The sequence below is a fragment of the Limulus polyphemus genome, unplaced genomic scaffold (assembly GCF_000517525.1).
Source record: "Limulus polyphemus unplaced genomic scaffold, Limulus_polyphemus-2.1.2 Scaffold1170, whole genome shotgun sequence".
NCBI lineage: Eukaryota > Metazoa > Arthropoda > Merostomata > Xiphosura > Limulidae > Limulus > Limulus polyphemus.
In genome coordinates, this window is record NW_013666780.1 from 279,152 (window position 1) to 291,804 (window position 12,653).

Below are 12,653 nucleotides of genomic sequence, written 5' to 3' on the forward strand. Positions count from 1 at the left end.
ACCAACCTTCTGTTCCTGCAAAGTTCTGTATCCCTCGTTGTTTGCTACTTTCCTGGCCTCATGAATTATCATTTTGGTAGAAACACTTCTCCCTGAATTTCTCTCATTTACCACCCACGTTTTTATGTCAACCTCGAGTTCTGGCCAATGTGGGGGCTGGGTAACGAAGGTTATGTTTACCTTTCCTTGTGCTCTTCAGTTGGTTTTCTTGCTGTCGCCAGACACATATCATTTTTTCCGTAGGTGATGGCCCAAAAGCCCTTGCTGCTGCTCTATTGTCATGCTTCTTGGCATAATCTACCACTTGTAATTTGTAGGAGATTGTGTAGCTCGATCTTTTTCCTCCTGCTACCATAACGTTTTTAAAGCACTGAAAAAAAAACAATAAATGAATTTGAGTAAACCAAAAATTTAAATGTACACTATAAAGAGACAGGAAAACCCCAATGTAAAAACACTCACCGTTATTATTTTAATATTAGATTGATTTATCTTACTCTACAGTTCACCCAGGAAAAAATGTCAGAAGTTGGTTCACAAATCGGCTAAATAGCCTACGTGCGCTCAACGCAAAGACTTTAAATAGATAGACGGAGCACGCGGTAGCATTCCCTATTGTTTGCTTGTAATTTGCCACTATCTCTATCTTCGCTCACTGATTGGCCGTGCATTTTTCGAGTTGTTGACACAAGTTGGTTGCTATATCAAGTTACACAGTAAAGATAAAACGACGTGACGAAACCTTGTTTCTGAAGGGACAAGCGTTCGCACTTTTAAGAGATAGACCTTCCATCCTTTAACAGGATGCTGAAAATTCGACTGCATCTGGCCTATGCAAATTTCTTATTTCGTAGTTGGAATGCTGTATTGATCATATGCTAGGATAGTGAGCGTTAGGAAGAAGATTAGCCTGCGGAAGGTCTCAACTTCGCATATTAGACGTAGGGCGATTTTTTGAGCCAATATTTTGGGAAATAAGTGCGTCCTATATGCCGTCAAATACGGTGATTAAAGTTTTTTCTTCCTGATTTTTAAAAACCTTACATGATAGAAAAAAATGAATATTATTTTTGAAATCTGCATACCTGAATTATGGAAAAACCATTATTAAACCCAAAACAACTTTTATGAAGTTTAAATTTGCAGGCCCATGTTATCAGTTGCAATATGAGTATTGTTTTTACAGTAAGAAGAATAAAATGAAAAAAACTGTGTATATAATTAAAACAGGTTATAACTGTTTTATTTTGAAGTGAAATTAAGTTAAAATATAGCAGCATGATCAATAGATAGACTAAAGAAATTGAACAAGTACAAGACTTTCAAAACTGAGTCTTGGCTATTTCAGATAGATAAGCTGCTCTATTGAATAATCAGAATGAATCTTTAGAAAAAAAGTTCAAATTTGCTGTAACATGGCACATTCTCTTTGTAGTTCACCAATCATAAAACAGGTCACCACTATTCCCCCCAAACAATGGATGCATTCTTGGAATTGTCAAGCTATAAAACATAACACCTTAGACTGGATCTTTAAGCAGTATCTCAAACAGACTTTGCATGTTCCATATTAGATCTTTAAAAAGTCTTGAGAATTTTGTTGATAAGAAATACTTTATGGGAGAGAAAGATATGTAATATTTGTAGATTGGCAGATTACTCACAGGTTGTTTTGATGAATAAATCATGATTGTTTATTAGGTCAAATGTACCACACTTCCTTTCATGGAGCATTCTAAATGCAAAAGAACAGTTTACGGGAGTGCTGTTTTTGGGTAATTAAAACAGGTGACGTATTCAAACCTATACAATAATGATTAGGCATACTTTAGCCTTGATTGTAAACACTAGTAGATTTATTATGAAATAAGCCTACATCACTGACATTGATAATATTTGAACATATATACTGCAGTTTATGTTTAAAACTTCAATCGTTTTCTGAAATTAATAAAACATTCAAGCTGTTTCTGTATTCAGTTACTTTACCAAATACTAACACTAGCTGACAGCACTTATCAATTAGGACATTTACATATAGTCGTACAAGTTTTTAAACATAATAACATTTAAATGAAGGAATACAGTAGCATATGTAAAGTATATATTGGTCTACATATCTTCACATTTTAAACATATCTACATGACATCTTTCTACATTGGTACCCATCTGCAAGAATTTTTACTGTTTCTTAAACACATTGACAAGCATGTGTTCTGGAATTGCATCAGTTATATCTATGATCTGATCTTTATAACTGGCTTTCATAGCTGGATGTTATGTTTAAACTCTAGATTGTCCTTGTAGACAAAGGTCAGCACCATTAGGTCAGTAGAACATGTTGCTTATAGTAACACAATGCACCACTGATTTTCCGACAACTGATGGTCTGGCACCTCCTATAATCTAGACAAAATTACAAGAGCGCATTTGAAATTCCTGCGACTGCCAGACTAGTTCACTGGGCAGCCACAGATGGCATTGCATGTGGCACCTGCTCTTTCGGGATAGACTACTTACTTAAGTAGGTACGTCACTCTAATTGAGTTGATGAGTGAATTAATCAGTGGGCTAGAGCAACGTATCTTCATGATGGAACAAGACCTAATGACTCTTCATTTGCTGTATGAAAAATTACACAGGGAAAGATCAAAGCATATAAAACAACTTCGCTTGTTGAAATGTTTAAAAATGTAGCCAAGAAGCATGTGTATCGGAGCAGTAGGCCTACATCCGATAATTCTGTGGCTTCAACTTCAAGTACTACATGTGTTCACCTGCAACATCACAAATCCATGATGAAACAGACAGTAATCCTGACAGCTCCCAGCTTCCAGAGCTTTGTGATTAGCTCTACAATTCCAGTAAAACTCTAAATTTTGCCACTTTGGAAGCAGTACTACTGTAACATTCTGTGTAAGTACAGTAATTAATAAACTTTTTTCATTTATACTGTACTAATAAATCTGTATCATTTATACCTGTACTGATAAACCTGTATCATATATACTGTACTGATAAACCTCTATCATTTATACTGTACTAATAAATCTGTATCATTTATACCTGTACTGATAAACCTGTATCATATATACTGTACTGATAAACCTCTATCATTTATACTGTACTAATAAATCTGTATCATTTATACCTGTACTAGTGTATTTAATTAATCATTTAATATACATTTAATATTTGTTTTATTTAAGTTTCATAGTGCTTTAGAGACACTGGAGGGGTATAATTAGTGGGTCATAGGTGTATTGTTGAATTATTGTTATTACGTGACCTCTGTTGGTCTGGCAAAATGGATAATCCAGCAAGGGTGCCGGAAAATCGATGGTGTATTTGTAGTCATCATGGTCAAGCAGCTCATTAGGATATTGTCCAGTGCCTTACAAACACAAAGGGCACAGTGGAGTGGTTCCCTGTCTTACTGAAACAAGCATCTAATGATATTGTTAGTTTCTGAGTGTGAAAAAAAAAAAGCTAAGTACTCCATTCTGCTCAAAAATGTGATTCCTGTAATTAAGTTACTGGAGTGACATTCTGTTTATTTAGATTGTCTAGTGCCCTGTTTCTCAACCACCAGTCCACAGACTGGTGCAGTGTTTCTCAACCACCTTGCTGATCTGTGGGATTACAAAAACTGATAGAATATTCATATGTAAATCATAATGGTTTTCTATTGTACTTGGTATGAAGAAACTTGAAAAATTTGGTCTAGTGTTCCATTTAGGATACACAGATCATATATTTTTGAACTGCTTACACCATTGCTTCATGTCATTGATTGGTGCTGCCTGTGCATATTAGACTTGTTGGAATTAACCTTACAAAGGAATGGTATATTCTTTTTTTGTTGAAAAATTGACCTTTTGATAATATTCATTACAAAATTTTGGATTATGAAATGAAATACAACTTGAGGGTTTTTAGACCAGCATATACTTCTCTGCATGTATTTATATAAATGCATGTAAATAATTCTTTGCATACACCAAAAGTTTGTACAACTTGCATGTTCCAATCAGGATCATTTAATGAATTGACCAAGTAATTAAATATTACTCTTAAACTAAGCTTAGTGATGATAGAATAATATGATAACTCTCATATAACTGCACTTCTGTCTAATTGCAGGCATTATGGGTAAAGAAGGTAGACAGGCTGTACGATGTAGTGATTTTGCTTTTGCTCGTTTTCGTTTCTTGCAACGCATACTACTTGTTCATGGCCATTATTACTACATTCGTGTTTCAACATTGGTGCAGTATTTCTTTTACAAGGTAGGTGATAGTATTATTTTCTCTGTACTGTGCTGAATATTTTCTTAATAATAATTTCGTGTTTAACTTATCTTTGAACATAATGAGCTTGAGATTGCTCAATAGAATGATATCTGGATAGGAAGACTGTGTGTACTAGTTCTAAAATAAATACTAAATCTGAAATAGTAAAGTACATATTTTATAAAATTCAGTTGTTAAGGCTTTAAGTTGATGAAAACATCATTTATACATGACGTGACCTGGTGGTTAGGGTGCTAGATTTGCAAACTGTGGGTCACGGTATCAAAACTCATTGCCAAACACACTTGCCCTTTCAGCAGTGAGAGGGATATGACAATTAATCCCACTATTCATTGTTAAAGAGAAGCCCCAAGAGTTGGCAGTAGTGGTGTTTACTAGCTATCTTCCCTTTAGTTTATCACTTCAAAATTAGGAATGGCTTTCACAGACAGCCCTCAAATAGCTTTGCACAAAATTCAACATAAACAACAAAAATCAATGTAATGCAAAGAGTTAATACAGTTATGTTTAATTCAGATGAACTTACTTTTTTTATTAAAATGAACTTTTAAACTTGGAAAATTATTCTTTTAATGTAATGCTTCCATTTGCACTTTTCCTATGTACAAGCTCATTTCTGTCACATTTACTATTTTCCAGAATATAGCTTTCATCACACCTCAAGTATATTATGCATTCTTTAATGCCTTTTCTGCCCAGGTAATTATAATTTTTTTTTAACTGATGGTATGGTGATATTATATAGCTATCAAATCTCTTTTTTTTGGATGTAGTGTATCTCTATTTAATTTTTTTCTAAATTCAATTATTATTTTTTATCATAATGTAATAATAAAATCGCTATATATTAACCAAAATAGGAATCATGGAAGGAACACTTTAACGATATATTATTGTATTCAGTAATGCTTTGCTTTTGAAGGAAATAAGGGCAGTGATCTGCTTTTTTGTTTTAGATTTAAACTTTTCAAATTATTAAGCAAAATCTATATATATATATATATATATATATGTGTGTGTTTTTTTCATTCTAAGTGATGATATTCATTTTTTGACATAATATATAATATTTTCATGATTTAAACCTTTGCATATTTCATCAGTAGTTTGGCTACTTGATAGGGAGAGTGAAAAAACGTCTATAACTGTAAATTTGTATGCTTTAATAAATTTATGGTTTGAGGTTACTTTAAACAAAGTTTATAATTTTTCTAGGTCAAAAGTATTGTGGTATATTTTTCTGTAAAATCATATGGATCGTACAGTATTCTATGTATATATTTATATGTATGTATATAAACACACACTGTTTTATGAATGTCTAGCAATGCATGCAAAATTTTCTGTTTCATTTTCAAAATAAGTGTGTAGATTTTGGCATGGTAGTGTTCTTTTTCTCTTCTCCTTCCAGCATGTTTGGCATTTTATATTGACAAAATGGGTAATAATGATGATAATAAGCAATCAAAATATTAAAAAAAATTAGATAAATTACAAAATCAAAAGTCCTATAATGCAAGTACTTTTAGAACGTGGACCAAGAAAGAACTGGGAATGTATTTCTAACATTAATGTAACTTTAATTTTCACTTTGTAACTTCTAAAATGAACTTTATAATATTAAGTCTGTGCAGAAGTTTAGATGAAATGTAAAAATTTAAGCTTTTAAAAATTTTAAAGTGCATTCAACAACACACTTTCAACAAAAATATTTCTTATACGGTTATGTGAGAAAGTTTTTAAAGTTTTATTCAATATATATATACAATAAACAATTAAAAATTGTGAAAGTATACCTCAAAATATCTTCCAAATTGCAGTCTTTTAGTCATTGTTCTCTTCATGTGCATTATATAATCCCTGGTTGTCTGAACTTAAAGTGCATGCAGGTTTGTTTCCCAGTTTCTTCTCAAAGCAAAAGTTATAGTAATGGCTTTTATGTCAAGGGGTATTAATATGGTTTTGGATGCTAAATGAAAAGTACTGTGTAATTGTTTCACAATAATTTTTTACTGAGTGCAGGAAAAGCTTTAAGATTTTTAGTTTAGAATTAAAAGTATAATTTTATATAAATGTAACTGATATTAAATTTGTAACAAGAAACTGATGTAGCACGTAAGTTTGTTAGACAGAATTAGTTTTTGAATACTAACTAGGATACAGAAGTTTGAATTTAAGTTGATGTTGGAAAAAAAGATATGGAAGGTTTTGTTAATGTTCATTTCCAAACATAATGAGAAAATTTCCAATTTTAAAATGCAAAAGATAGATAATGGAGATATAAATAACATACAAACACAGACTAATCCAGTCTTTTATCTTGAGAACCTGTATTCAGCTCTTTAGTCTTTTTATAGAAAGTCATGAAAAATATAATGTTATGGCTATTGTGTCTTGTATTTCTAAACTGTACCATCTATAAGGTTCCACTCTGAGCAATACATAGTTTAATATTCTGTACTTTTAAATAACGATGTTATAATTAGGGACGCACAGAGTGTTGAAGTTAGGCATTTAAGCCCTAATCTTTGTGGCAACTAACATGGTACTGAAAGTTACAGTCAATAATTGGTTTTGTTATAAAAAAAAAACGTGTTTCGAGCAACAAAAAACTGCCCACCCACTGAAAGTTGGGGATTCAGAGAACAATAGGGATTAATAACAGGCATGGCTTAAGAATTGAATTTCTGGGGAAGGTGGGAGATTTGAGAACAATGGGGTTAAGATTTGAGAAGTTTGGGCTAGGCATTGAAAGTTGAATGTTCTGTTGGTGATTATTCGATTAAATGTAATAAACGTCAGTTTTATTTTTGTTTCCAATTTTTGTGTATGTCGTTTTTTTTGGGGGGGGAGAACACAATTCTGATTGACACCCGGCCCCGGCTGAAGCTTAGTGACCGGGTGCCAGGACCCGGTATTCGGCCAAATTTTATTACCTATGCATCCCTAGTTAAGATATCTTCATTTTGAAACATCTGATATTATGAATAGGTGCACAGTTTATTTTTAAAATTTTCATCCGGTACATAAATGAATTATGTATTGATCTTCTCAAAGTTTAATATTGAAATGTACTGAATAATTATGACAAAATTAAGGTGTTGTGCTATATATTAGAGTAATAGATAGCTAATGGTGCCTGTAAAATTCACAGTTCAAAGAAATATGTTTATGTTAGTAATTATGGTCAGAACTACATAATATTAATTAAAATGACTCTTTTATTTGTAAGTTTTGAATTTTGAGATTTTGATTGGAAAATTTGATCATACTATTTATGAAGCAATGCTGAACTGTGCATTTAGGAATGAAAAAACGGCCTAGATCAAACATTGAATAAGCATATGTTTATAAGTAGTAAGTGTGTGAAGCTTCTTTAATTTTAGAACATACAGACTAATATTACAAATTTTCTAAACCATATCATTTTAATGTATAATTTTTAATATTTTAGTGTATTTAAATAATAAGAAGTGTTAGGTGTTATTATATCACATTGTTTTGTCTCAAAATTGATTGACTTAAAAATAACAGTCATAGCAAAGATAGCTGTGTTTAGTGAAGGATTTTGTACTATACAAATACAGGTTTGTTTTTATTTGTTTCTGCTGGCAAGGAAAGAATCTGTATTATATAAGATAATCACTAAAACATTTTTTAAATTTTAAATCTCATATTTTGAGGTTTGGTCTTGATAAAGCAGTGCTTTCTGTAGCTAAAATTTTAATATAAAATATTACTTGGTTTTGAAGTTTCTAAATGTTTATAAAGTCAAAATTGTTTTTTATATTATTAAAGGCATGGTAACGTATGTTCAAAGCTTCATCTCTTCTTTCTGTTTTGGAACATTAGTTGCTTTTTGCCAAAAAATAATTGCTAAAGAATATTATACAGTTAGAACTAACACCAGTATGATGGTTCTAAAAACAAATACATTTTAGATTAACATTTCAATTTCTGAATGTAGCATTAAAAAATAAATTGAATTTCCAGAGTCTGCATAAGTAGTACAGTGTTTAAAAACACTATCTCAACTATTGCTCTTTTACATTCTAAATAAGTACACACAAATGGAAAAAAGATTAAATATTCTGCTATATATTTTCTTAAAATCTACAGAAAAAAAATGTTTTATATGAACTTTACTAGGGTTATTTTATTAAAATTTTGTCAAGAAGCTGTGTTTTTGGCTCTATTCCAGTTGATTAAGTTAAACCCTTCTCAAAAAACACGTCAGATCCTTACAGCAAGCATTAATTTCTATTAATCTTTTTTTCTCCTCCGTAACCTTCTCCACCTCCCCATTTAGACATTATACCACAGCATTTACCTTATGTTCTTCAACATTTTCTTCACCTCCCTTCCTATTATCATCTATGGCTTGTCAGAGCAGCATATAAGTCAGAAAACCTTACTCGAGAACCCTCACTTGTACAGGTAGGTTTAGCAGCAAGTTGTAGTCATGTATGTTCATTTCAAAAGTAACTTATTTCCAAGCATGACCTTTTTATATGTGTGCATATGTTGTTGAAAATAAGAAGCATGGAAAGCATGTTCATTTTTGAAATATTTCTCTTGCTTGTTGTTGCACATTTGATAGCTTCCTGCTTATTAAAGGCTTGACATTGCTTGCTGTATTAAGCATCACAGTTTTCACAGAGAGAGATCTTTTTTTTTTTATGTATAATATTTGAAACTAAAATGTCGAGAATATGCAAAATATTAGTAACTTACACATAGACTAATTTTGATCAAAATTACAATAATTTGTTTTTATGACATACACTAAGAAGTAACAGCAACCAAAAAATCACCCTTAAAATATTGTATATGTTTTACACTTAGTACTACAAAGTTAGTGTTCTAATAACAAATTTTTCTGTCCCTATTAAAAGTTAATATGTAAGTATAGAAAGATCTAGACAGTTAGCTGGACTCTTGCTAGTTTTTTTCTTTTACTGACTTGTTAATGTTTAGTTTTAGCTTCAAATGACAAATTACGAGGGTTTCTTTCATATTTCAAATTCTTCACTGGAGACTGGACACAACCTTTTGAAACCTATGTTTAATAGGTTGACTGTCACACTTAAGTGCATAATGTTCAAAAAAACTCAAAGTATGTCTGACAGTTTCTTTATGGGTAACAACAGCCTGTGGTAGTGACATCTGTGTTTTATCACATTTTAGGTAAAAAGTCCATTTCCCATCTTCAATACTGTAAGTGTGGTGTGGAAGTTCTTTTTAAAATGAAAGTTTAGATCCATTGTAGCTTCATGTAAAGCAAGGACAGATGATTTGGTGAACATTGAATGAGTTTTAAGTGCAAGAATATTATCTTTTAATTAGAATTTACCAAAACAATTTTAATGCTATGCAAAAAAGATCCTGAGGAAACACTGGATGTAACAAATGTTTGATTTTCTTTTTTACTTTACAATTTAAGCACAAGAAAAATTGGATATTTTGAAGCATCATACATTTTCATTTGAGAATTTAAGAGTTTATAACGTTGTCAGTAGTGGCGTAGAAAAAATCACCTCATTAAAGAAAACATTACAGACTTTCAAATTCGAAATAAAATCTTGAAATTCACTAACCAGATTGAATGCTTTATGAACAAAGTACTGAGTAGGTTTTTTTCCAAACTAAATGGTATAAAGTCATTCAAAGGTATCTGTGGGCTAACAACAAATTTAGGAGTAATCAACATTTTTAATTTTTTTTTTTTTCAACTGTGAAATTAACGTTTTGATACTAACTAGTTAAATATTTCAAAAAGGATTGAACAAACAATTTGTTTGAAAATTACAAAAGTCTTATCAAAATGTTTGTGGTACAAAAAGTTGTAATTTCTTCAAGGCACTAATCAAACCATTTCTTCCTATAATAACATAAAAAATATATTGACTAGAACAGAACTAATTTAGGGCTAATTGCTAATCCATAAGTTGGTACATTCAAAAAAGCTTGAGATATATATATATATATATAGGTTTAATAATTTATTATTAAACCATTTTTTACCCAAAATCAAATTTGTAACGCTTCTTTTATAGGAATTTTAGCGTACAAAGTCTTAGTATCAAGACTAGCAACTATTTGATTAAACTTTTAGAAAATTCAAACAATTTTTAACACAAAAAAATTTAACTTGGGAGCGAGCTGATATATAGTTACAAGTAATAATGCTAGAAACAGTAAGTTTGATTGGACCTTATAGCTTATAGATTTTATTTAATACATAGAAAGTACAAGACTGTATACCAACTGATCTTTAATGGTTATAAACATCTAATCCTATTTTTTAATCATTAGAAAACTCTGCAATATAGTTTTTCTCTGAATAATTTAGTCTGGTAAATTCAGGTGACTCCATTTGTTGTTGCAAGTTGTTTAGTAGCCTATCATCTGAGAAAAGTAAACACTACTTAATGATGTGGACAATTGTGTATTTAAACATTTTCTCTCATGAGGTTATTTATTAATCATTAAAGAAAATGATTGGTCTCAACTCTTAATTGAAATTTATTTAATAGTAATATCAGAAGAAATTCCAGAATGAGTAGATTACAATTTGCCAAATGGTTTGTACAAGGAGTATGGCACTCATTAGTCTTCTATTTTGGAACCTATTTTTTTTGGAAAGAGAATACTGCCTTGTTCTCAGATGGTCAGGTATGTATTTTATAGAGGTATGTGTAATTTACTTTTCAATACATAAATAAATCTGTAACAGATGTAAAGTGATGATAATATACAAAAAATTATTTAACCAAAAAGTATTATGGTTAGAAAAGAAAGGAAACCATTCAACTACTCTTTGCTTTCTCTTTCACACACACACAGACATGTACATTTTATTTCAACAGTTTTGCAGAAATCTCCTAAGTTTGATTAATGTAAGCTGTATCCCTGAAAATGTTCTGTGACGTATTTTATTACAAAATAAACCAGTGTAAACACTAGATTGTTTTTAAATCCAAATTGAATACATAGCTTGGTACTTGCAGCCAAAGTAGGAGAAACCTATAATTTATTTATGAAAATTACATAAATTTTAACATGATTGAACAATATTAGTTTTAGAATTATGAAACTTGATTCAAACCACTTGATTCAAAGTCCTAAGAGTGGAACATACATTTTTGAGGTGAAAACTGCATTTTCATAATTAAAACTGGGAGAAAATAAATTTAAAAAAATTTTTTTGTTTGAATTTTATTACATAGGTCTATGACATGGTATGCAAAATTATACTTTTTTTTTAGTGAGGAACACTTTCTTTCAATAACAAATGTTATTTTTTAGAAAAAGTATGCAAATAATTGGAAAAGGGATCAAATTTTCAATTCATTGCTACTTTTGAGTCAAGTAAGCAGTCATAAATTTGTTTGGCATGTTTTTTTAGAGATTTTATATGCAATGCTAGTGTTAGGGATTACAGGATTTTTTATTAAAATAAATAGAAATATGGAAACTGTAGGTTTTCAACCTTTTATACAGGAAGCTGTAAATCAGAAATATAACTTTTGTTTACGTCATGTGTACCCTCACGCTTGATCTTCATCTACAGTTTGTCTCCTTTCCCAAGAAAAGTTTTTGAAGTACAATGGACAATTCCTATTAAGATTTGTTTTTTATTTTATATAATTACTCAGAAAAATGCACTTGTATTGACTATTAAGTTTGATAAATTTGAAAACAAAATTGTATATAGATGTAAAAATTCAACGTACAAACCATAATAAAAATAATACTGTTTATAACTAGTTCCAGTCATACAAATTATATGAAAAATCCAGGTTTTTATCATTGCACCCCAAAAAACTGCTTATTCACTCCCAATAAGACTTTAATATGGTATAAACCTTTACAAAGTAAAACAAAGTAGCCCTGAATTTAAAAAAAAAAAAACTATACATATTTTCCAGTTTTCTGTGATTTTTTTCTTAAAGGATTTCACCATACAATTTGTATGTTTCACCTCGTGGATTTTTGGGATTTTTTATATGTTAAAAAGTGGTACTTTTTCTGAAATTATACTGCAATTTATTTTTAGTCAAATCTCCAGTTTACTGGACTAATTTTAGAGCTATATCCAAACACATTTATACATTTTTCAAGATTCTTCTGGCCATACCCGTGATAGTTGTCTTCTGAAAGCTATTTTTAAAAACTAATCCAAAATTGAAATTCGATGACGAGGAACTCACTTTGAGAATAATAATGCTTGGAGGTGGCTTGAATGGGGATTAAAGAAAAAATTTAATATAAGTTTAACATAACAGCAAATGTACAATGTTTTGACAAGGTTTTGTCATTATCAGATGACAAAACCT

The 12,653-nt window shown here is 30.5% G+C and overlaps 1 protein-coding gene across 7 annotated transcripts in view; it reads left to right on the forward strand.

Annotated features, from left to right (window-relative positions):
- The window catches only part of LOC106462455 (probable phospholipid-transporting ATPase IF), a 118,967-nt gene that overhangs the window by 82,915 nt on the left and 23,399 nt on the right, over positions 1 to 12,653 (forward strand). For 5 of the 7 annotated variants that reach the window (XM_022389721.1, XM_022389722.1, XM_022389723.1 and 2 more), the window contains exons 21-24: positions 4,145 to 4,290; positions 4,954 to 5,013; positions 8,624 to 8,751; positions 10,851 to 10,989. In XM_022389721.1, the coding sequence (XP_022245429.1) occupies positions 4,145 to 4,290; positions 4,954 to 5,013; positions 8,624 to 8,751; positions 10,851 to 10,989 (473 nt within the window). Of the gene's footprint in view, positions 1 to 4,144; positions 4,291 to 4,953; positions 5,014 to 8,623; positions 8,752 to 10,850; positions 10,990 to 12,653 lie in introns of those variants that run through there. The other 2 variants (XR_002611279.1, XM_022389726.1) reach the window with 2 other exon arrangements.